This window comes from Notechis scutatus, chromosome Z (genome assembly GCF_049901735.1).
Source record: "Notechis scutatus isolate UNSWTSFEM ecotype Mainland chromosome Z, rNotScu1.2, whole genome shotgun sequence".
Lineage (NCBI taxonomy): Eukaryota > Metazoa > Chordata > Lepidosauria > Squamata > Elapidae > Notechis > Notechis scutatus.
The window spans coordinates 133,940,087-133,965,812 of record NC_142025.1 but is presented as its reverse complement, the minus strand read 5'-3'; the positions used below and the strand labels follow the sequence as shown (position 1 = coordinate 133,965,812).

General features: G+C 43.7%; 2 protein-coding genes and 1 long non-coding RNA gene across 5 annotated transcripts in view; 2 read left to right on the top strand and 1 right to left on the bottom strand.

Moving 5' to 3' along the window:
* The window catches only part of LOC113428815 (sacsin-like), a 48,066-nt gene extending 35,470 nt beyond the window's left edge, over positions 1-12,596 (top strand). For both annotated transcript variants that reach the window (XM_087946929.1, XM_087946931.1), the window contains exon 8: positions 1,611-12,596. In XM_087946929.1, coding sequence (XP_087803055.1) covers positions 1,611-12,328 — 10,718 coding nt within the window. In that variant the 3' untranslated portion in view covers positions 12,329-12,596. The remainder of the gene's footprint in view (positions 1-1,610) is intronic.
* Positions 12,597-17,141: 4,545 nt separating this feature from the next.
* Positions 17,142-19,014, bottom strand: LOC148129311 (uncharacterized). Its single transcript, XR_015745917.1, has 2 exons — positions 18,881-19,014; positions 17,142-17,473 (listed from the first exon to the last, which is right to left on the bottom strand). It is a non-coding gene; the product is annotated as an uncharacterized LOC148129311 (long non-coding RNA).
* A 150-nt stretch (positions 19,015-19,164) lies between these two features.
* On the top strand, positions 19,165-24,293 carry FIZ1 (FLT3 interacting zinc finger 1). Of its 2 annotated transcripts, none has more exons than XM_026682252.2 (2): positions 19,165-19,375; positions 21,852-24,293. In XM_026682252.2, exon 2 carries the CDS (start codon positions 21,867-21,869, stop codon positions 23,325-23,327), a length of 1,461 nt encoding a protein of 486 aa, XP_026538037.1. In that variant the 5' UTR covers positions 19,165-19,375; positions 21,852-21,866; the 3' UTR covers positions 23,328-24,293. The 2 variants fall into 2 exon arrangements, with proteins under 2 accessions (XP_026538037.1, XP_087803992.1); XM_087947866.1 differs by lacking the exon at positions 19,165-19,375 and adding an exon at positions 21,264-21,384.
* Positions 24,294-25,726: the final 1,433 nt, after the last annotated feature.

The window sequence follows — 25,726 nt, the reverse complement described above, 5'->3', positions numbered from 1 at the left end:
GTCCTGTCAGAAGGGCATGCACTCGTGGTAACTGTTCTACTTCTATCGTTACAGGACGGGAGAAAAAGGATAGGAGATAAACCATCGTTTTACTATTCTGTATCCTGTACAGGTGCAGATAGATAAACTCCACAAAACATCCATAACAAAGTACTTTATTGGTTCATCATTTTTTGCCTTTGCAGAACCTGGGTGGGCGTGGCCTCTGCGTGACGCATCCATCCCATGCGGCCGCCAGTTTGACAGGCCTGCCCTAGAGGAATGACAGTGAGCCTTTCCACATTGCAATTGCTGCTCAGTGTAGGATACACCTGACTTACTGATGCACTTAGAAGCAGGAAATCATTCCCCTTGCTGTTTTTTGTGGTTCTGTATGCATGTAATAGCACTACTCACATTCCAACAGCACATCCACATTCTCTTGTTAGAATCCTTCTCCTCCTCCTCCTCAATTTAGCTCTTGTCTATCCTGCAGGATGAAGGCCTGTTCTGCATGTTTCCAACCAATATGAACCTGGGCTTTTTTTTGCCAATTGAGCCCGCAATACTTGCTGATGTCTTAGCACCCTCTGTCTTTGGGCAGGTCTTTCTGGTCATGCATAGGTTGCAGGTAATGAGCGCTATCCCTTTCCAACAGGACTCCACTTCTCTTGAATTCCTGAGCAAGCCTGCTAGCTCAGAATTTGGGGAGTAAGTCCAGGTCATAAAGGGCCATAGTTGCCCACCCCTGCCCTAGGGCCTCTGGGAAATGAGGGGCGTTTTTGAGGTTGTATTGGCCTGTGGAAGGAATAGACCATAATCTGCCATGCTGGTCCAATGTGGGTTGGCAGATGTGATCGATATTAATCTGGGGTATCCATCATGGCTTGTTTGCCTTGGGAGACCCTTCTGGACACATATATGTCTGATGACATAGCCCAAGCCTTCTATGATCAGGGCCCTGATGACGCAAAAAGGCTTGTGTGGGTAAATGAAATTGTGGGCTTGTTAGAATCACCAGCTGCATTTAGCTGGAAAAATAGTGGGGTACCTAGAGAAGATAATATTTGTAGCTCAGGGTTCTTAGTGCTAAGGCGTCCTTCGGGCACTGAAGATGTCACGTAGTTGGGTAATTAAATGTCTGTGAGAAAACACAGACCTCCAATGACCCCACAATAGTGTGATCTCAGACCATTCACAGATCTCTGTGATATAGCCTTTAGCACAGACCAAGAATCCTTTTGCAGCTATTTAGTCCCAGCTGAGGTGTCCCAAAGGTGCTTTTTCAAAAGGCAGCTGGACTTTAACATTCTCCTTGAGGAAGGTATTTCGCTTCTTATTCAAGAAGCTCCATCAGTTCTGACTGGATTGTGGGGGAGAGGGAGGAAGGAATAATCCTGAAGAAGAAACTAATCAGAACTAATCCTTCCATCTTCCTCACCAATCAGTCAGAACTGATGAAATGTCTTGTATGAGATAAAATTCCTTCCTCAAGGGAAAAAACAAAGTCCAGCTGCCTTTTGAAAAAGCACCTTTGAGACAATCGTGACCTTGGATGACTGAGAATCTCTATAGACCTAGAGATGCACAAACATTGGTATTTGATCCTTGTGTCTTTCTTGTCTCTCTAGGATTATTCAAAAATCTGGTCTCCTTGAATCAAGCCATCATTGAGAAGATTCTTCCTGGATCTCTCCCGAGAGATTGGGTGAGCAACGAATCTAAGCCTGTTATTTGGAGGCCCAGTGCGCACCCCAGCGAACCTCCTCTTGAGTGGCTTTCTGCTTTGTGGACTTTCCTGACGCACCATGCTTCTTCCCTGGAGCCCTTCAAGGGATGCCCAGTAATACCACTGACCCATCAGTACAGTTCTCTCCGTGACATACAATTGGCTCGGCTTTTGCCTCACCCCACCCTCATATTCCAGAGGCATAATGGGGAATGCTTGCCGGATGCAGTGGCTGGAATTTTAGAAGAGTTGGGCTGCACCATGATCCAGGACTGGGACTCCAATTGGTCCCACCCCCAGCTGAAAGAATATGTTCTAGAACCCACACCTAGCAATGTCCTGCAAGCTTTTGTCCATCTGGGGTTAGCAGATGTAGAAAATCACCTGACATTTTTGCCATCCTGCCAGATTGAAAGTTTGAGCGCTTTTTTCTCTACGGCTTCCTCATTTTCTCAAAAAGATATCAGAGTCCTCACTAATTTGCCACTGTTCTTTAAGATGCCCTCTCTTCTTCCTCCTTCCAAGCCAGGTTTGGTATCAGCTCAGGATTATTTGGCTTTAGAAAAGACTTTGGTTCCACCAGTACCTACACATCTCTTGACCCCAGAGCCTGTGCTCTTGTGTCGCAACGAAGCTGAACGAAACTTGCTTTTCAAAATCCGTGGAAAGCTTCTGGGGACGCCGGATCTCTGCCTGCTGTGTGTCCGAGCAATGAAGAAGGGGTTCTATGCCAATCGAGCTGAGGATGCCAAGCAACTCATGCTGTGGTTACTGCACAATGGAGACACACTCTTTAGCCAGAGCCGAGAACTACAAGCATTGTGCTGTGATCTTCCATTTGTGGATTGCGGATCAACAGAACTGCTCCGTCCCTGTCATCTCTACGACCCAGAGAACCACACATTGCTGGCTTTATTAAGACCCAGCCACTTTCCCCAAGGGCCCTTTCAGGAGCAAGCAGTGCTGCGAATCCTTCATACGCTGGGTCTGAAATCAGATCTTAGTACTGTCTGTCCAGCAGATGCAATAACCGCTGCAAGGGAAGTGAATGTAAGTGAAACGGCAACCGCCAAGGCCAAATCCCAGGCCCTTATCCGGATTTGTAATGAGAGTCCTCTACTGTCACGCTTATCTCCTGAGATGCTGAAGCAGCTGAGGTCCCTGCCTTGGGTCCCTGCCATCAATTCCTCTAAACGTGGGCCAGCTGGAATCTTCCTAGCACCTGAATCAATTCGCTCGGAGAAGTATGCAGCTCTCGTAGGACAGGTCATGGGACTGACAAACGCTTTTTGGTCCCATGCTGCAGAAAAATTGGGCCTGGAATGCTCACCACCTCCAGAAAAGGTGATGGAAAATTTTGCTGACCTGGTACAAGGTTATCGCTCTAAAATGACTCCCCTGAATGATGCAAAGTTGTGTAGCATCTATCAACACATGCAACAGCATCTCTTTGATTTCCAGCATCCGCCTGCATGCCGTTCGGTATGGAATGGGAACGACTTCTCGTGGCCAGCAGATGTGGTACTGTCCTTTCCTAATGATTTGGACTTTGCGCTCCTGATGCCACGAGTTCCTCCAGCTTTCCAACAATACAGGCAGCTTTTTGTAAAATGGGGTGTCCAGCAATCACCCAGTGAGGAAGACGTAGACCAGGCTCTTCGTAAGTTGGCACAACAAATCAATGCCAGACCAAAAGGGGGTACGCAGGCTGAATTAGTCCTCTTCATCGCTGCCTTGGACTGGCTTAGCAATCAAAGTTACCATGGGGGAGAGGGAATGCCTATACCGGTGCAAATCACAGGTTTGGTTGGTTTTGCTCTTCGCCCTGCCAATTCAGCACTGTATTGTGACATGGATCATGCCCGACTTGCTGATTTGGGTGAAGACCGACCCATTTTGGTGCACAAAGCTGTTTCTTCTGTCACAGCTGCTTTCTTTGGGGTGGAGATGCTGAGTACCAAGTTGTCAGGTTTAGAACTGTTTGAGGCTTGGGGGCCTTCAGAGCCCATCACTCTCCGGATCCGTAACATCCTTCGGGAGTACAGCCAGGATGCGGACGTGTTTCAGGAACTGCTGCAGAATGCAGAAGATGCTGGTGCTCTGACTTGCCGCTTCTTAATAGACCTCCGGGAGCATGATGCCACTAAAGGACTTCTGGATCCTGGTATGGCTGCCTGTCAAGGCCCAGCCCTTTGGGCCCAGAACGATGCACTGTTTACTGAGGCAGATTTCTCCAACATTACCCAACTAGGTGCAGCCACCAAGGAGCACCAGGAGGACAAGATCGGTCGCTTTGGCCTAGGTTTCTGCACTGTCTATCACATGACTGATGTGCCTTTCCTTCTCAGTGGTCACACCGTCCTCATCTTTGATCCCAATATCACCCATCTCCAAAAACATATCCGTGGTTCAGCCCGACCGGGCATCCGTTTGAATTTAACCTCTACAGTTGCTGCTTCATTTTCAGAGCAATTTGGGCCCTTCAGAGGGATCTTTGGATGTCGAATTGGGGAGAAATACCAAGGCACTCTGATCCGTTTGCCTTTCCGCACTGAACAGGAGGCCAAAGAATCTCAGATCTGCCCTGAGCCATTTGGACCCAGCCGGATCAAAGGACTAAGAACTGGCTTCCAGGAGATGTCCCAGTACCTGCTGATTTTCCTACACAATGTGCAGGAGGTATCACTCTCCTGCCTTGCACATGGTTCCAGTTCTCCAGAAGTTGTCCAGCCACTGGCGACAGTAAGCAGAGAAGTACTGGATGAGATGGGCTTTCCCCTTATACGATTGAGAACAACATGGCAGTCAGCTATGGATATCCACCATTTTCTGCTCCATTCATGCTCAGCTGATGGAGAAGCCAAGGAACTATTCAGAAAGGGAAGGAAAAAGGGTATCCATTTCTTGCCTCCTTCTTCTAGGGTAGCCTTGCCACTCCGGCCTAGTACTACCATTGGACGATGGCTCCCAGATATAAATGGTTTTAAAGGCCGTGTCTTTTGCTTCTTGCCTCTTCCCATTGAATCAGGTCTCCCACTGCATCTCACAGCCCCCTTTGCCGTGCTTAGCAATCGCAAAGGACTCTGGGATACCACAGAAAAGGGCCAGTGGAATATAGCACTGCTACGAGATTCGGTGACAGCTGCATGGCTTGGGGCACTAACTCAGCTCCGAGACATGTACAAACAAGAACTGCTGGAGGATTATGAATATTATGATTTTTGGCCAAATGTATACAGTATCAAGTATCCTTTCACTGAAGCAGCCAAAGCCTTCTATCGAGCACTAATTGATGGAGTAAATGGGGAGCAGCCAGTTCTTTTCTCTGATGGACAAAAATGGTGCTCACTTAATCATGCTTGCATTTTGGATGATGATATCATTTGTGAAACGCAACTGAGTTCTATAGCAACCAGAGCCTTCTCATTACTCTTACCCAAACCACAGATTGCAGTTTCTCTTCCAGAGAAAGTTAAATTGAGCATCAAAACCTTCACCTCAAGAAACAGCTCAATGCTAAACACTTACAATTGGGCACGGTTCCTTCAGGAGCTTGTTTTACCCAATCTTGCTAAGCTTGCAGTGCCTGATCGTAATGCCCTGATTCTTCGTGCCCTAGATATGAATGATGCCAGGGTGAACGAGCGCCTGAAATCCCTGCCTTGCATTCCTACTACTCCAAATGAAACACTGAAAACTATTAATGAACTTGTACATCCGGGGGGGCGTGTTGCACCTCTCTACAGTCCCAGTGATGGCTGCTTTCCTATGGGTGAAAAGTTTCTGAAGCCGGAGAGGCTGTTGCGCTTGGAACATCTCGGCATGACGAAAGATTGGGTGGCAATGGAAGAACTGATAAGCCGAGCCCGAACTGTGGAAGTTTTGTCGCATCAAAACCCCAACGAAGCATACCAGAGAGTCTGCTGTATCTTGCATCTCCTTGATGGCCATCTCCAGGAAAGTTCCAGAAATACTACCCAGGTTTTGTTTAGAGATATTCCCTTTTTGCCGGCAGTGTTTCCTGAGAACATGCATAAAATCTGCTGTCCCAATGAGATTTACCACCACAAGCTGTATTCCTTGGTACATTTGGTTGAACCAATCCTGGACAAGGAAGCTCTTGGGGAAAGCTCCAAGCTCTCTAAGGAGATAATGGAATTCCTTGGAGTGAAATGCAAACCACCCGTAAGTACAGTGCTAAAGCAACTGGAGAGAGCATCCTTGTGTTCCAATGCTCTCTCCAAGAAAAAGCTGGCTAAGATGGTACAAAATTGTTATGCTTTTCTCAGTGATGTAGTCCGGAATAATCAAAGTAGGGTAGAGGTGGCGCAAAGGGCACAGACGTTCCCCTTCATCCTGGTCAGTGCTGGCTTTGTGCCAGTGTGTAAAGTGGCCCACAATCTGGCTTTTGACGCTGCTCCGTACCTCTTCAAATTGCCTGAGGAATACCAGCAACAAAAGGATCTGTGGAAGTGTATCGGTCTGCGTGACACATTTACCTTGGGTGATTTTGCTTCTGTCCTGGAAACCCTGGCTGAGGATGCAGCTGGACGGCCTCTTTCTGAAGAGCAACTAGAAATTGTACTTAGGTTGATCATTGTAGGGCTTGCTGGAGTTTTGCCAGAAAATCAACAACTGGATTCTTATTTGTCCCAGAAAATGTTTTTCCCAGATCAGGACAACGTCCTACGACAATTGCCTAAGCTGCTTTTTGATGATACTCCATGGCTTCCCCATGAGAGTGGAACACCATTCTGCCATAGTATGATTCCACGAGAAATGGCTGTGCGCTGCGGCATATTGACCATAAAGCACCGTATCGTGAACCAAGTGAGGATCCCAAAACTTTCTCCTTGGGGCACACAGTTTGGAGCTAAGGAAGACCTGTGTACCCGCTTGTCTAACATCCTTCGGGAGTATCCCTCGTCACAGGATGTGCTGAAGGAGCTGCTGCAGAATGCTGACGATGCTGGGGCGAGCGTCATCCATTTCCTTTGGGATCGCCGCCAGCATCCAACAGAGCGTGTCTTCAGCGATGAGTGGAAGTCCCTTCAAGGCCCAGCCCTCTGCATCTATAACAACCGGACCTTCCAAATGAGCGATATTGAGGGGATCCAGCGCTTAGGATCTGGCGGGAAAGGAGGAAGGCGGGATGCTATAGGAAAATACGGTCTGGGATTCAACGCTGTTTTCCATTTGACAGATTGCCCTGCGTTTGTCACAGGGGATAGAATACTATGTGTCTTTGACCCCACATTGCGTTACCTCACAGAATCTGATGAGGTCTCAGCTGGTGCAATGTACAACCTCACAAAAGATTTCAGAAAAGCCTTTTTGGATGTTTATGACACCTTTTTGCCTGATGTGTTTGAGTTGGAGCAGGGCACACTTTTCCGGTTGCCCCTGCGTACTCCTGCAGGGGCAGCCTCCTCTCGTATTTGCCAGAATTCGGTGTCTGAAACAGATATGGAGAACATGCTGGAGGCTCTTAAAGAAGATGCAGAGTGCCTCATGATGTTCCTCAATCACATTCGCACTGTAATTTTCTCTGTTATGGGCGAGGAAGACAGGAGACCCAAAGAGTTGTTGCGGGTTGAAACTGAAGGAGGGGAGCCTGGAAGGCTGGAGTATCAGGAGCACCTGCAACAGGCAGCTGCAGCAGGAGGCCTGGAGACGAGCAAACCAGTCGCCGTCTTCTACAAAATTAAGATCAGCACTAATCTCTTGTGTGATCCCAGTATCTGGTGGGTTGGAAGGCAGATTGGAATGGACAGCACAGAGACCATAGAGGGCATGCTACTGCCTTATGGTGGTGTGGCGGCTTGTCTTAATAGACGAGCACGTGGGAGGGCTTTCTGCACATTGCCTCTGCCAGGAAGGACAGGCCTTCCCATCCATGTCAATGGGAACTTTGCTGTTGATTCAGCTCGGCGTGACTTGCGGAAGGACTGCAGTGAAGGGGGTGTCAGTTCAACCTGGAATAGGTTACTCATGCAGTTTCTGCTGGCCCCTTTGTATGGCCAGTTACTTAGAAACCTGTGCCAGGGACTGGGAAGTGAGCCATTGAAATTCCACACACTGAAGGCGTGTCACGATCGTCTTGCTTGTAAGTATTTGCAATATTTCCCAATTGTGACCAAGAATGTACCTCCTGTCTGGCAGCAGCTAGTGACCCATCTGTATAAACTGATGCATAAAGACCAGCTTCCATTGTTGCCAGTCTATCAAAAAAATGTTAATAACAAAAATGGACAGACAATTGAAACCATAAGTGTGTGTTGGAGTGCACCCAAAGAAGAGGATTCCACCAAAGGCCTCTATTTCCTGGAGAATACAATAGAGGATACAATTCTTGAGCGCACTCTTCAGGAGCTGGGTATGAGCTTGGTCCCTGCCTTTGGACAGCTACAAGAGATACATAAGCAGTTTGTCGTGGCAGAAATTGATGTGGTGACTCTCAATTCTCCTTCCCTGTGTCGTTTTTTGAAAAGACTGCTCACCTTCTTACCATGCTCCCTAAATCAAACTCCTCTAAAGAATCGTTACAATTGCCTTGCTCTCCTAACCTTTTGTTTAAGTGGATTGTGTTCCGATGATGTGAGTTGCGTGGAAGGACTTCCATTACTGGTGACCAATGATAATGTGCTGAGATGTTTCAGCCAACAAGAATCTGTTTATCAGAACACCAGTGCTTCTGAGCTTTTCCCGCATCATCAACACTGTTTTTCTGCCTTTGTAACTTACAATCTAAATAAGCTTCTATTAAAAATGGGGTTCCTGAAGGATTTTACTCTAGATGAATCTGTGGCTTACGTCCAGGAGATGCTGGCACTGGATAGCTGGAGCAAGGATAGCAAACGCCAGAGGAGCTGGTTAGGGGAACTGTGGGAGTTCTTTGGAAAACAAATCTGTGTGTCACGGGATGAGAAAAAACTGAACCAGTTATTTGCAGAGTTCATTTTCCTCTTCAGAGGATGCAATCTACTCCCTGTCTGTGGTTCCAGTGAGTTGATTCCTCTTGAATCCCTTGATATATTGATGCCTGATAACTTAAGCTCAGTTTGTAAAATTCTTGATAAGCTGGGCTTTGCCAAAATTGATAAATCCCTGCTGCCCGTAGAGTTAACTGCATACTGCATCAATCCACAGCTGCTGAAGATCGAAGACCCTATAGTAGTACTAGAGCAACTGTCTACCCACAGCAGCTTACACTGGAATAAACTCAAGTCATTGGATTATTGTTTGCTCTTAAAGTTTCTCTGTAAAGATCTGAAAAAGCTAAATCCAGGATTATTAGGAAAACTGAAAGCTTTGCCTGTATTTGAGACATATCAAGGAAAATATGTACCATTAGTTTCATATGAAAAAGTGTATCGCCTGGTATCCAAAAATCCAAAGCTCTGTGAGAACTTTACGGAATTTTATGAAATGGATGCAAGGACTGTTTTACTAAAGGACACCGATTTGAATAAAATCGTAAGCAAGCCCTTAGGTATTGGAGAAATGAATGATTTGCAACAGTTTATGCTGCTTTTGCCTAGGGTACCCAGTCTTCCTGAGGCCCAAGTACTGGAAGCCTTGAAATTGCTGTTCAGAATCAAATCCCAGTATGATGAAGAGTACAAGACTCAGAAAGCAGCTGTGGTGTCAACATTGAAGTCTTTTGCCTTCATTCGGGATGAGGAGAATGTGCTGCGTCTTGTATCATACTTCTATCAGGATAATGATATTTTTCAAAAGTTGGGATTTGGCTCTAGATTTGTACCAAATAAATTCTATGATTCAATGCTTCCAATCAAAAAGTGGGAAGTGTACCCATTTTTATTGGACCTGGGCTTGCAGGAGGTGATTTCTGAGGAAGATTGTTTAAAATGTGCTGCCCAGGTTGAACAAGAGGCATTCAGCAGCGGTGCTACTTCTGAAAATGTCCGAGAAAAAAGTAAAGCACTCTTGGAATACCTGTTTTCCAGAGCAAAAGATGATCTGTCTAATTCCTTCCTGGCAAAATTGTCCAAGATCTGTTTCCTTGTACCACGTGTCATCCTTGATAAACTGTGTAGCCTTCATTTGCCATACGCTCCTTGCAAATCTCCAGTGGCACCTAAAGGTTCTTTGTGCTGCTCAGAAAATGTTGAATTATTTTGGACTTCAGCAGTTAGTTTCTCTTCTAATGTCTATATAGGGAAAGAAAAGAGGGCTTTTTTCCAAAAACTTGGAGTGATATTCACATTACCTACTGAAGTGGTGTTGAAAAATTTGAGCAGTGTATGCCAAGTAACCTGTGATACCCTAGAAAATAAGAAAACTCGGGCAGAAGTTCTAAAAGGCATGTACAAATTCCTCTCAGAACAGGAAGAAATAGATGTGAGCTCCCTTAGAGGACTTCCTGTGATACTGACAGATGATAATGAAGTAACTGAGGCAGAAAATGTGGTGGTCCACTTGCAGCACTCAAGTGACTTCCGGCCATACCTCTACCAGCTGCCATCCAAGTTAGGGACATTTATAGATATCTTTGAGAAGTTTGGAGTGCAAACTGAGGCAACCATCTATCATTATGCCAGTGTTCTGGCCAGGATCCAAGAAGAGACTATGGATCGGATGAAACTGCAACCCAATCTTACTAAAGCAGTGCTCAGGGCTACTCAGTTTTTCTTCCAGCTCCTAGAAGAAGCAAAGGAGCCAATGGATTTCTCAAAGCTGCAAGAACTTTATCTCCCTTGCATTGATGGGAAGCTATATCCATCAAACACTTTAGTATTTAGTTTCTACCAATCTGGCCAAGAACCCCCTGCTTTGATAAAAAAATTTCACTTTCTGGTCGATCTCTCTGAATGTTCCATATCAGCGGACAAGTATAAGCAGTGGAACCTTCTGTGCTACCTACCTGAAAACCTGCGTCCCATGCGTCTCAGTGACATTGTTGAAGAACAACTAGAAGAGTCTTCTCTGAAACTGTGCATCTATCAGGAACACTGTGAGTTTCGGAACAATCTCAAAGAACTTCTGGTTTCTCTTGAATTCCAGAATGCACTGATTGCACTATTGAAATGGCAGAGTAAAAGAGAGGAAATAGAAGGCATGAATGATGGACTCTTCTCCCCAGATCAGCTAGAAGTGGTGTGCTGTGAAAAGCTCTGCACTGTAAAGGTCTACAACTTGCAACTTTTAGAGGGAACTCAATGTGTCAAGACAGTGCATGTTGCAACAATGCCAGATGACAAGACAAAAATTTACCTTACTCACCAGGAAAACATGGGTCTCCGAGAGGGAGTACGTATTTTCTCAGTTCTAAGTCAAGAAGTTAATACGCTTTTGGGAGAAAGACTTCATCAGAAAGCTATGGGGATTCTCATGGAGATCTTAGTTTGCCGGGGACCTAAAAATATTGCTGAAGTCCTAGAGAATCACAATGTGCCCCTGTATCAGCAGGCAAATCTAAATGCTTATGACCTTCCTCCTCCAGGGGAAGACATCCCTGAGGAATGGTATGACAGTCTGGATATGAGCATTCTGCATACTTTTGTGAAGGGAGATTATGTGGGCTATCTGGATTCTTCCCAGCCCAAAGAGCATTACCTGTATGCTGTTGTCCTTGAAGTACTTGAGTCACAGAACACATACCGCATTGACTTGGGAGGAGGTCGGGAAGAAGAAGTGACTGCGTATGACTTGTACCATTTCAAGAGAAATAAGCCAGTCTCCGATTCAAATAAAATGGTGATGCTGCCTGTAGGCTCCACTGATGCTGCCCAAATGGTAAGACCAGGTATTAATGAGTATTGGCATCAACGGCCACTGAGCGAGGTCAAGAAAGAGATAGATACGTGCCTAGCTCAACTTTGGAGACTTTCAGAAGAGGAGAAGAAGAAAGCCCTTAGAAGATTGTATCTGTGCTACCACCCAGATAAAAATCCTGGCCAAGAAGATTCGGGTAACAAACTCTTCAAGTACCTTAAAGAAAAGATCAAGGAGATGGAGAAGGGAATGTGGTCAAATGGTGGAGGATCCAAAAGTAGCACTTCCCATCGCAGAAACTTCTCAGACTGTTGGGGTGAATGGGATCAGCAAGCTCATCAATATCAACAGAGGCACTATGAATTTACCAGCCAAACATCGGCTGGAAGAGGAGGAGGAGGAGGATGTAGCAATTACAATTTCTGGTCATACCATCAACGTGGACCAAACTCTTCAAGATCACAACCAAAGCACTGTTTCCTAGAGGCAAAGCGTTGGCTCCAGCAAGCAGAATGTGATCTGCAGGTAGCAACCACCAGTGCTGGAAATGGCAACACTGAATGGCTGCTGTATATGGTTTTCAGGGCTATGGAGAAGACTCTGACAGCAGTTGAGTACAACAAGGGAGGTGGCTTTGAGAGGAATCTCTCCCTTGCAAAGCTGGCTGACAAGGCAGCATCTTATGGATGTGAGCTGGCTAAGCTCCCTGAGCAGATAGCGTTGCTCAGGGAGCACGGCGTGGATGACAAGACAACACAGTATCCCAAATATCACACTTTACCCACCATTCCTCATGAGGCCTTTTCTGCCTGCAAAGAGCAGGATGTGCTATTGTTAGCTTGGGAGATCTTAAACGTGGTAAAGAGTTGGCTTGGCCTCTAAATAAACCTGGAAATATTAAAAGGTGGCAGAGACCATTATATATATAAAATGCAGCAATGCCTGTAAAGAAAATGTGCAGATTAGATGCTTTAAATTGAGAAGATTGTTCTTTAGAAAAAAAATAAGAGAGCCTCATAGAACCTGTTTTTTTTTTTTTGTAGATGGTAAAATAATGTGTATGTGAAAACTGCATATTCTTTAGTGCTGACATTCCATTATTTGTCTTGATAAGTTGCTTTAATAAACTTGGCTTTGTTAAATAATTAAATAATTGGTTACGTATTTATGGAGGGGAGCAAAGGGAATTATTATAGCAATAGCACTTAGACTTATATACTGCTTTCTAAGCGATTTATAGAGTCAGCATATAATCTGGGTCCTCATTTTACCGACCTTGGAAGGATGGAAGGCTTGAGGCGGTAAGATTTGAACTGCCAAACTGCTGGCAACAGGCAGTCAGCAGAAGTAGCCTGCAGTACTGCATTCTAACCACTGCTCCACCACAGTTCTTATAGCCATAGGTTCCTTGATAGAGATTTCATTTCCTCTATCACTGTATTTGATTCTTTTATAAAGTAAACCACCAGTTCACCCCAGTACCCAATAACTAGAAGTATTAGGCAGTGTTTTTCCCAATGGATGTGCTTACCAAAATAGTTATGACTACATGAGTATTAATTCACCATATCAAAATAATCCCCCCCCCATCTGTCTCTCATCTGGTCCTTCAGGTTTTCCAGTGGTGCACCTCTGCCACTGGTTGCTGCTGATTATTTAATGGTTGGTGAGGACTAGCTATACTGAAACTGTCTTATATTTTGGTTCTCTATTTACGGGGATGTGTGTACATATTTTTAATACACATTCAGAAAGGTAGTCTGTAGTTTATTGCACATCCTGATTTGGCTACAGTGTAGGATTTGTATTTCAGGATGAGAATCACTTACACTTGCACAAGAGCGTCAACCATTTTGGATCAACTAACAGTGAAAAAGTATAATCCTGTTTGGCCCAATTGGAGATGTATTATGGTTTTACAATTGGGACGTTGAGATGTGATTAAAAACACAGAATCCAGGTTTCTGATTTCTAGTGAAGATAGCTATTAATACTATAATGTTTACCAGTACAAGTGATTTTATTTAGTGTATAGTTAACTAGTGCAGTACAATTAAGTTTGGTCTTAAGGAATCCTAGATTGGACTATATCACTATAACCAATTCCACATTGTCAAAATAAATCCACGTATTCAGCAAAAGGTGCAACAAATGGATTACAGCCATCCAAAGTTACCTTGAGGTAAGATTAGCAGTCCATAAATTTTACAAATAAATAAATAAATAAACATCTGCAGGGCTGTATATCGGAGCTGTCTTCCTGCACTGGCACTAAACAATAGAAGTTGACTTGAGTTTTAATCTAGGTGCACACCTGGAGCAAGTGTTTTTGATATCTGTCCAGCTATCAGTACTTCTCACTGCCAAGGAATGGAATGGTTGTTGAGCAGCCTTCCCTCACAACTGTCATTGTCTGCTAACTCGCGCAACAAAAACTGAATTGTTTTAGGGTACTGTGTTCATGCTTTTGACACCTTTAATAGGTGGTGTTGATGGCAGCAAAAGCTTCAAAGTTGTATATCACACTTCCTTGCATAATGTAGGGATTGTACTTCCTAGCCATGTTCTTGTGAGATCCCAAGGCTTCTATTTCCTCTGGGAAAGTATATGCTTCTGAACTCAAATGTTCTGGATGTCCAGCAAGGTCAAATCATAAAGTAATGATGTTCGACCATAATGGTGGCCAGTAGCTGCTGCCTTCCTATTTCATCTACCATCAGATTGCCCAGTATCTCTGGAAATTAGGTTGTGAGTGAAACATCCCATAGGTCCACACAACATTTAAGTGGCTCAAAGTGGACTTTGAAATACCCCTGTCCGCCAGCCCCAAAAGGATTTTAACTATGGCACTGATTTGAGAATTTCTATGCTCACATTAAAAGATTTCGGACAATCTCACCACCTCAGCAAATATACCAGGTTTTTAATGAAGTTGCCATTTGATAAAATACTTGTAATCTGCCCCATACCTAATCTGCATGCATATAATCAACATTTTACCCTATCTGCCTCACCCAATCTCATCCCAATTAGAATCCTACTCAGTCCACCTTATGTATCTTATAAAGTGAGCTGCAGCTTATATATCAAATAAATAAATACCCTATTTTTGTATGTTTACATTTGCTCATAAATGAGGAGGGCCTGTTTGTTAGATATCAGAATAACAGTAGATGCTGGTGACCTTCTACTGCTGCACCATAGAGAGCATTTTAACTTACTGCACCTCTGTATGGTTTGCCAATTACACAGTAGCAGATAGATGGTAATGAAACAAAAGAGGAGAATAAAGCTTGCTTATGTTGTGCTTGCATAGTTCCCATTTTGTAAACGACAGGTCAATCCAAAATTTTCCTATACATGTAGTCCTTGACTTATAATTTCATTTCTGGTCTTCCGCATACATTTGATAAGCACCAGTTTGCATACAGAAAAAATAGATCTACAGAGGATGCTATAGCCATCACTCTTTGCACTGGTCTGACTCATCTAGAACAGCGGGGGAGGGGTGCTATGTGAGGATGCTTTTTGTGGATTTTAGTTCTGCATTTAACACAATTCTTCTGCGTAGATTAGTGTCTAAACTTCTGGACCTTGGACTTTCTTATTCAATCTGCCTTTGGATTATGGATTTCCTGCCTGGCCACTCACAGAGGGTCAGATTAGGTCATCATACCTCTTCAGCCCTTATTCTTAACACTGGTACACCACAGGGTTGCATGTTGAGTCCCTTACTCTATACTCTTTATGTGCATGACTGCATTCCCACTCATGCTAGTAATACTATTGCTAAATTGCAGATGATACAACAGTGGTGGGACTCATCTCCGGGGGGATGAGTCTGCCTAACGAGATGAGGTGGACTGGTTGCTTTCATGGTGTGGAGACAATAACTTGGTCCTCAACACCAATAAGACCAAGGAGGTTATAGTGGACTATAGAAGGAACAGATCAGACATCCAGCCCTTGCTTATCAATGGAGACCGAGTGGAGCAAGTGGTCAGTTTTAAGTTTCTGGGTGTTACTATAAAAGAGGACCTGACCTGGGGTGCCCACATTGCAGCCCTGGTCAAAAGGGCCCAGCAGAGATTATACTACCTGAGACTTCTCAGAAAAAAACAATTGAACGAAAAACTGCTGGTGACCTACTGCTGCACCATAGGGAGCATTTTAACTTACTGCACCTCTGTATGGTTTGCCAATTGCACAGTAGCAGATAGGAAAGCACTCCGGAGTGTTAATGTCATTGCCCAGAAGATCAGCTTCTATCCCAGGGCAGTAGCTCTTTTGAATTCTGCTGTATAATGCAGTGTTGGTGTGGTATCGAGGTTTCTGGTTCAATGTGTGAAGGATGTGTTTGTTTATTTTCATGGTCATGATGTGCACTGAGGATGGTGTTTGATTTCGTTGTACGAGGTGCAATGACAATAAAGTAAATTAACTAACAACACTTACAACAGCACTGAAAAAAATGACTTATGAGCATTTTTCACACCTACGACATTTGCAGCATCCCTATGATCACATGATCAAAATTCAGATGCTTGCCAACCAGTTCATATTTATGGCAGTTGAAGTGTCCAGGGGTCATGTGATCAGCTTTTGTGATCTTCTGACAAAGCCAATGGGGAAGCCAGATCCACTTAACAATATTATTAATCACCGCAATGATTCATTTAACTGTTGCAAGAAAGCTTGTAAAATGGTGCAAAACTCACTTAACAAATGTTTTCGCTAGCAACTTAAATTTTGGGCTCAATTGTTGTTCCATCTTCCACTTAAATAGTGTGTCGTCTGGGTATAAATATCTTCTGCAATAACAATTACAATTTATACATATTCATTACTTAATATTAATACTCTATTCTTACTTAATACTAATTACATCATATATCTAATTCTTATATCATTCTGCATCTTAACATTTTTAATTCTTTCCACATGTTTACTATTTTTTGCTAGTCTTCTTTAATTTCTATCTTCTATATTTATTCTCCAGCCCTTGATAAAATGATTCCCATATCATATAATATACAGTTTGTTCCTTCTCTTTGATTGCTAGTACCTATTCATTTCTGCACATTCTAATATTTTCCTAATCACGTTCTCTTCAGTCGGAATCTCTTCACTTTTCCAATTTTGTGCAAATACAATTCTAACTGCAGTTAATACATAAACAAACATTCTCTTTGCTACAATTTTTGGGTATAATTCCCAACAGAAATATTTCAGGTTTTAAGGCAATGTGTTGCTGTATCATTTTTTCCAACCACATATGTATTTTTGTCCAATATCTTTTAGGTTCTACACATGTCCACCACATATGATAATGTGTTCCAGGTGTCTGGTGACATTTCCAGCATTTAGCTGATTTATCTTCAAACATCCTTGCCAACCTTGCAGGCGCAAAATGCCATAACATCTTACACAAATTTTCCTTCTATGCAGTTGACATTGTTAGTGTTTAGTTTCTATCCCACAATTTCTGCCATTTATCTAATTCTATAGTATAACCAAAAAATTTTGCCCATGCTATCATTGTTTCCTTCACAGGCTCAATTGTTGTTGAAAGTCCATACACACCTAAAAAGGGAAAAAAGGAACGTATCAGGAAGGGATTCTGTAATCTTACCTTTGCCCTCCTGTATGAGGAGGTTGGAGTGCCAGAGTAAGGGAGGGGCTCTGAAACTAACCGTTGTTGTATTTTGGTCACCCGTGGCAACTCTCTCAATGTGCATCAATATGGACCATATATACAGTATATTTTCTTGAAAAAAATATGAAAAGGGACAAAACTGAAAGAGGTCCTTAAAAATAAAAAAGGTAACTGTTTATAACTTTGCTTTACAAAGGAAAGTTCAAGAGCAAAGGCAAGAAAAAACTTCAACAAAAATGCATATTTCAGCTTTCTGAAATAAAGGACTTATCGTCACCGTAACCTCATGCTGAAATTCTCTGCCAGAAGGTGTGTCTAATGATCATTGATTTTCTCCATTCTCTTCTAATTTCAAGGATTCTGCCAGTGATCTGTTTCAAGGGTTGATTTAGCAGTCATTGAAAATAAATAAGGACTTTACTTTTCTACTACTAAACCAATCAATTAAAAATAACTCCTGGTTATATATATTTTCCTATTGAAGGAGCATAGTGATCAAACCAATTATTTGCCTCTTGCTTCCGATATGATATACTACTGCTAGAAATCATTTATTAGGAATTAAGCTTTGTTGTTGGCTTCTGCTCATATTATTGTATACTGTCAGAAATTAGTTGTTAGGAATTAATTCTAGGTTATTGTAGCCTTGATACTGATTGGCATTAGTGCAAAGTTTGTTATCTCCCTTCTGTGTCTCCCTTCTGTTCTTGGCTTCAAAGCTACGCACATCCTTGAAAATATAGAAGAAACCGTTACCCAGGAATATAGATAAAGGAACATAGATAAAGGAACCGGAGTAGGGAGTTTCCTGCCTCATAGATAGTACCATAGCAGGGAGTTACCTGAAAGCATTCTGCTGAATAAACAACTTGGCCAGGGCTAAAAAGATGCTCCATAGACAAGGAGGGCAGAGACGGGCCTGAACAAAGAAACCTTTGAAGATATAAAGACCCATGTTGGTAACTCAACCTTTGTCTCTGATTGGGTAAACTTTGTCTCTAGCTGATTAAAAATGTGTGTAATGTCTGGGCCACTCTTGCAGAGGTGTGCCTATTTCTTACATGTTTTTTGCCAATGTGTTTTGGAAATAAGTTTCACGCAGATTCTTTTTGCTTTGGCCAAAATAAAAAGCGGATACTTTTGCAAGCCTCGCCTCACTCTCTTTGGTATCTTGGTGGCTCAGGAAATGCCTGGGACCTTACACTACACACCCCATTTCAGGTTCCCACTTACTTTTCACATAGCATGGCTTCTTTGTCCTTTACAGCTGTGCCACAGAGTGCCATTTCAGACTGCATAACATTAGCTGAGGATAAACATTTTGGGGGGAAAGGTCTATCAACTAATACTTTTATAGGCCTCTATATTCCCCTTTATTGGGATACAGACTATTTCTATTTTTTCTTGCTTGCAGAAAATATATTTTTTCTAATTAACATACAGTATGGGAAGCATCCTTTCTCCCACCTCCCTCTACATTCAGTAAAAGTTAAGAGTGTTCAAAATGAAAAATTGGCGCTGCCTTAAATCCCACTGTTGGCCCTGTAACCTTTTTTGCCCACATCAAACATGGCAGCTCAAGTATTATTATTATTATTATTATTATTATTATTATTATTATTATTATTATTATTATTATTATTATTATTATTATTATTATTATTATTATTATTATTATTATTATTATTATTATTATTATTATTATTATTATTATTATTATTATTATTATTATTACTATTACAGAGGAGAGCTTGTCCTAACAATGACAAAGAGGATACCTCGCCGGGTTCCCTGTCATCCAAAGCAAACATGGTGGGTTTTCCGCCCTTTGGAATGCCAGTACTAAACAGGGAGCCCCAAATTCTTTTCCGTCCCTTGCCATCCAAATCGCAACCCTCTTCCTTGAGTTATTGCCCCCTTGAATCAAGGCTTTAGCGCCCTGAAAAAGCAGCCCGAAACAAAAATGGCGCCGCAGCGAAGCCTCCGTTCACCTGCCCACAAGGAACATGCCGCTTCTGCTCCTCCCTCTTCTTCTTGCCCACATAAAAGATGGGGGAGGAGCGGGGGAGGAGCGTCCTGCTAACTTCCATCGGGGTTGGATTGGAGGGTGGCGGGAGCGATTGTCGCCAGAGGTCAACGCTTCCTCGCGGCGACCCTCCTGATCAGTTTCTCTAGGGGGGGGGGGGGGGGGGGTGAGGGCAGACGCTCGCCTTCCTGTCGCCGTCCGTCGAAGGATCTGCCCTTCACTAAAATGTCGGCGCCGATAAGAAGTTGTGAGTACTGTAGACGTTGGGAGGAGGAAGGGAGTGGGGGGGAACTGAGCGGAGAGACACCCCCCCCCGCGCCTCTAGTTAGCCCACCGGGTAGGGGCGAGCAACAAGGGGAAGGGGGGCGCCTGAGTTGTCGGGTGGGGGAGGGGAGTTACAGAGTTTGGCAGAGTCGTAACGCCCCGAGTTCGGATCCCGGGTTCCCCCAAAGTGCCTGTGCAAAGAGGCAGAGGCTGCGATCCCTGCAAGCTACTTTCTACCCCCAAAGCGCTGTTGTAGGGAGCAAGCAGCAAGGGGGGCCGTGGTCTAGAAACTGTAGGTTAGGAAGGACCCGTCGGTTCCTCCCCCGTCCCCAAATCTGTCGGGAGTCCAGACAAAAGTTGGACTTCAACCGGCTGGGAAAACCAGAGCTGGCCATGGTTAGCTAGCTGGAGGTTGGGCGAACGGCAGCCCAGGAGATTTGGGTGGGCTTTATTGGGGACACGAAGGGGTGCAAAAACACTTTTGGTCATTTTCAGCGTAGACGAAGGACTGCGAGGGTCTTTTCGTTTGAAGTCAAGAAGAGAAAAGGGGTGAATTTCTTCGGATAAGAGGTGTGGGTAGTCACGATCCCGGAAGTTGGTTTATGTGGGGGTTTTAAGATTTTTATTTTGCCAATATATAACTCAAGGTGGGGAACGTAACTAAACAGTCTTCTCCTGTTTTCCCCATAACAACAACCTTGTGAGGTGGGTTGGGCTGAGAGAGGGAGGGAATGGCCGGAAGTCACCTAGCCAGTTTTTCATGCTTCTTCTGGTTTCTAGGCCATCGTTGCTTTAAACTGACTTTGGGGTTTCCCCCCTGGGTTAATGATAGCAAAAACATTCGCCAGTGTTTCTCAACCTTGGCAGCTGGAAGATGTATGGCCTTCAAATCCTAAACATCCACAGCCAGCCTTGCTGGCTGGGGATTTCTGGGAATTGAAGTTCACATATCTTCAAGCCACCAAGGTTGAGAGCCCCTGGCATAAGCAGTAAAGGTGAAGTGCAGATAACATAGGGGGCTTTCAATTCTCAAAAAATAAAAGCATAAATGGTCTGATTTTGTTCTTAAATATTTTTCTATTACCTCAGCATGGAAAAGAAGCAAATTGCCATCTCAATAGACTGCTCAAGAAAGAGCATTATGTTTAGGAAAAAATATGTATTTCATGTGTATGTTTATTTAGGCGTTGTTTAAATTTTTTCTCCCCTTTCAGTTATTTTCCCTCCTCCTTCAATGTACATAATAACTCTGGAAGAGAAGCAAAGATCGTACTTCATAAATTATTCTCTTTCTTCTTGTGCATCTGTTAGAAGATTGTGGTTGGTGTAAAGGTGAACATCATGAATAGGAAATAGGACTTCAGGCTTCAACTTTTGGGGAAAAACGGCTGTTAGAATCTCCTGGTACAAGATGAGAAAAATTTGGTTGAAAAATTTGGTTGAGAACCTCTGGAAACTTTCAGGGCAGGGATTTGCTTCATGCTTAAACCTTGTAAGCACAAAATCAAGTCTGCATGATTTTGTGGGTGCTCAAAAAACCTAGAACCCTTCAATTCCATTCAAGAAAATGAGGAATTGAAACCTGATAATTTTTCTCCTACATTGCATCTCTCTGTGGTACTGCTTCTGTAGAAAATGTTAGTTTTCTGCAGTGCCCTTTTATACCAAGATTTTCCTGCATCGACTCATCTATCATAGCCAGGAACAAACAAACTGGAGATTTCCTACATCTATATTTAATATCTGCTAGTTCAGGAAATCTGATGGCATTAACAAGAAGTGAGTTTCAAAAATCGTTGACTTGTTTCCATTGTTTGGAAGTAAAAGCATTAACTTCTACCTTACCTTAATTAAACCATTGCAACATCCAACAATTGCATGTGTAGAGCTTCCTACAATATTTTCCTAGGGTTTTAAATGAGCTACCCCAATTTTTTTTTTATGCAGATACTTTTTAAGAGCCATTTATTGGTCCAGATGATGGGTTTATAGGTAGGTAGTCCTCAGCTTAAGACCAATCGTTTTAACAATTGTTTGATGTTATAACAACTTTAGAAAGGATGCTTTACAGCTTGTAAAGCACCACTGGCTATCCTAAAATCCCCCCACCATGGTCACATGGCAATGGCAACGTTTCCAATGCTTGGCAGCTGGTTCACGTTGGCTGCAATCTCCTGAAGTCATGCAACTGATTTGCAACAATTTCTGGCAAAAAAAATAATAATATTGCATTTGGGAGACTGGATTTACTTAATAACCACTGCAAAAACAGTAAAAAAAATAAGGTTCGGTTCCATGGATGTGACCAGAACGACTTATAACTGAAATTCTGTTTCCAATTGCGGTCATAAGTCGAGGGTTACCTGTACATTGGGAGAAGGGGACTATCCTTATTGGGGATTTGAACTCAACCGCTTGTGAACCCCTTCAGCTCTGACTCTTTTCTTACTGCTCTCTAGAAGAACATTGGGTAGATGGAGAGCCATGTTGAAGCATGGCCAGAGGGCCAGCATTCCCAGGAGGCTCCAGGAGGTGTTCAGGCGGCCCCTGGAACTGAGGAAGAATGTGCTGTTCTCTACTCGGATGCTGAGGACGACCCCTCACTCTTGACGGTCAATGGAGCAGGCCCCCGAGCCCCCTTTCATTGCTCTGAATGTGACAAGAGCTTCCGCTACCGTTCGGACCTGCGGCGCCATTTTGCCCGACACACCGAACTGAAGCCTTTCCAGTGCCCTCACTGTGTCAAGAGCTTCAAGCATTCTTTCAACTTGGTGAACCACATCCGGAGCCACACTGGGGAGCGCCCCTACCGCTGCACCATGTGCCCCAAAGGCTTCCGGGACTCCACGGGGCTTCTTCACCATCAGGTGGTCCACACTGGAGAGAAGCCATACTGCTGCCACATCTGCGAGCTCCGTTTCTCCTCCCGCAGCAGTTTGGGCCGCCACCTCAAGCGCCAGCACCGGGCATCTCCTGCCACCGCAGCCCCTCAAGCACCGACCCCGCGCTGCTTGGCCTGCGGCAAAGAGCAGAGTCCCTTGGGGCACCTTTGTGCTGCTGGCCGAGGCCGGGCTGCCCCTTTTGGTTGTGGGGCCTGCGGGCGGCACTTCCAGCTAGCCTCTGAACTTCGCCGTCATTGGCTGGCTCATACCGACATCAAACCCTTTAAATGTCCAGATTGCGAGCGAGATTTCAATGCTGCATCCCTCTTGGAACGCCATAAACTCACTCATGCCAAGGACAGGCCCCCGCCGTGCCAGCTTTGCTCCAAGAAAGCTCAGAAGAGGGACGGGAGGATGCTAGAACTGAAGGGCGTGAAGGAACAGCCAAAAGGCGGTGAGCAGCAGCAGCAGCAGCAGGAGGTCCAGCAGCATAGCAGAGGCTGTCCATCCTGCCACCCTCCTGATACTCGCCCCCCAGACACGTTGTACCAGTGTGAGTGTGGAACATTTTTTGCCAACAGCAGCACCCTTGCAGCTCATCTGACTGCCCACGGAGGCGAGCCCTCTTTCACCTGTGGCATATGTGGCCAGCCCTTTGTGAACTTGCAGGCTCTGGAGGAGCACCAGCTGAGCCACGCTGTGTCCACAGCACCCGTGCCGGGTCCAGGCAGCGAGCTAGAACGCCACCTGTTGCCCCAGTTAGAACTCCGGACATTTCCAACTCAGCCCGGCAAGAAACTCTACAAGTGCAGCGAATGTGAGAAATTCTTCCGAAGTCCCCGAGATCTGGACCGTCACGTCTTGGTGCACACCGGTGAGAAGCCCTACCAGTGCACTGAATGCGGCAAGTTCTTCCGGCATGAATGTTACCTGAAAAGGCACCGTCTGTTGCACAGTGGCGAGCGTCCTTTCAAGTGCACTGTGTGCCACAAGGGTTTTATCACCCTGAGCAACCTCTCCCGCCATCTCAAGCTGCACCGAGGGATTGACTAGGAGGGCTATCCTGAACTCCTCGAAGCATCCTCCATCCCACAGTGGCATCCACAGAAGTTCCCGTTTTGGAGGTAGACTTCTGCCTGACGTTCTCGAACTCTGCCTGCCCTCCCCTCCTTCCTGGTTCAGTACTTTAGGGAAAGGACTTGAAAGGATAAAAATTATTATTATTATTATTATTATTATTTACCAATGTTCCACTACTGTTAAATAGAGTACATTGCACATGCTTGGCAAATTATAAGGTGTGTCGGGTAGAAAGGAATATCTGCCCTGATCGGTTCCGGAAAAGTTTTTTATTTCAGAACAGGAATATTCAGAGCCATGCAAAGAAGTTATGAGAGGAAAAAAACTTTGGTTAAGTGTCTAACGTCTGAAGGTACTTGTGTGTGCGTGAGCTTAACAGTGCTGAAATGACTTTGGCCAATAATCCTGGAGAAAGAGCTTTGGGGCAGAGCCATATTCTCTCTCCAGAGAATGAGGGAACTTTGCTGGATATTTAAAGAGGCAGAGTATTTCTTCACCCTTCAGTATTTCCCAATCACTTTAGTACTGGGATCTTGTACTAAAAGGCAGCACAATTGGCCAAAAAAGATAAATGTGCACAAATCTAACATGCTGTCATTCTTTAGTCTGTGTAGTTTTATTTCCTTTTCCCATTCTGTTCTTGATGGGACTACAGTTAGATGTACTTCCTGTTCCTCAAAGTAGAGAAATCTTATGTCCCTCATAATAATCTATCTCCAAGGTTAAATAGGGGTAACATGTTTATGTCATAATTGTACACATTGTAATTTATTGAGAATAACCAAAAAGGTTCAACTTGATTTAGAGAAGCCCACAACTACAAGATTTGAGGACTTTTGCTTCACAGTATATATGGTACCAAAGGGATATTAGAAAAGGGATATTAGGTATTGAAAAATAATTCACACCATTGATTAAAAAAAAAATCACAAAATTTAACAGTCTGTCTCTTCTCCTCCAAATATCAGCCTTTTATGTTTATTTTATTTATCTCCCATCTTCTTCCTACAGCTTCCACCAGCATTTCTAGCACACACCGTCCAAATTTTCTTCACAACAACAGTTTTATGGGGCAGCTGGACAGCTTGAGGAAGGTGAATTCTGTTTCCCATTTTTAATTTTGAGATATGACATGTTTTCTCCTTTTTTAACTTATCAGCCAGGAGAATGCTCACTTGGGACACCTCTGCTATTCCTTTCTGAAAACTGTGTAAAGGCCAAATAGATGCCTTTGCTTTGGTGTGAAGTTTCAAGGCAGAGAAACTTAGTATTTAATAGAAGGCAATGTTTAACAAGATAATTTAAGAGTATTTATCATTTAAATGGTAATATTGAGGAGCTGGTATATTTCTCCTTCATGGTTGGCTGTAAGAAGGGTGAAATTTTGAGTTGGCCTAAGATTCTGTATAATTTCAAAATGATATTTCAAACTGCTAATTTTGTTAGCTGCGTAGTATCATCTCACAAAGATTGAGATGTCCTAGGACAAAGTAAAGCTCACATTTATGTGTTAATAATGGAGAACAATGGAGAACAAACTAAAAAGCAAGGCATATTATTTAAATCAGGGATATTTAGCCTTGGCAACTTTAAGAAGTGTGGACTTCCACTCTGAGAATTCACTAGCCAGCATGGCTGGTTGGGAATTCTGGGAGTTGAAGTCCACACGTCTTAAAGTTACCAAGGTTGGAGACCCTGCTCTAAACTAAGAAATTAGAATATAGCGAATAGCTGTATGTTCTTGTACTTTATATGAAAACCTAACACTGGGTTGGCTTTGCTTCATACTCTTGCCTGTCTGCTGCCATCCATAAGATCTCCTGGCTGAGCAGGCTCATTTCTCCGTTCCCTACAAATTCTGGATTCTGATGGAGTAGCCCTTACCCTTCCTAATATGGAATTGTTTGCTGACCGACAGCAAAGTCTTCTGGTTTTTCCCCCCCTCATTTTTTTAAAGTCCTTGGTAGGTCCTTGAACATCTAATAAACTTATGTTCCTGACCAAATTCCAGTTCCTTATCTTCTGTGGAATGTAAGCCTTGCATCTGGGCATTTCTGTATTATGTTTTATTGGAAAAAAATAAGTGCATATGTGGGTATTTGCTTATGTTTTGGAAACAAAACCTGTCCAGTTCATCTAGCCAAGGGACCTACTTTATCTGTCCTCTGCTTGAAAGCTTATCTACTTCAATCTTGGTCTCAAGATAATTAACCACAAGAGAGAGAGAAAATATATATCCATCAGTAGTACCTGGGCAATGAAATAAGCCATCACCTAGGTTAGCTGGTTGAAATATTTTCCAATATGGCTGGCCAGTATTGTGTTTCTGCTAATTTACCATTATATTAAACCTGTATCATATACATATGGAT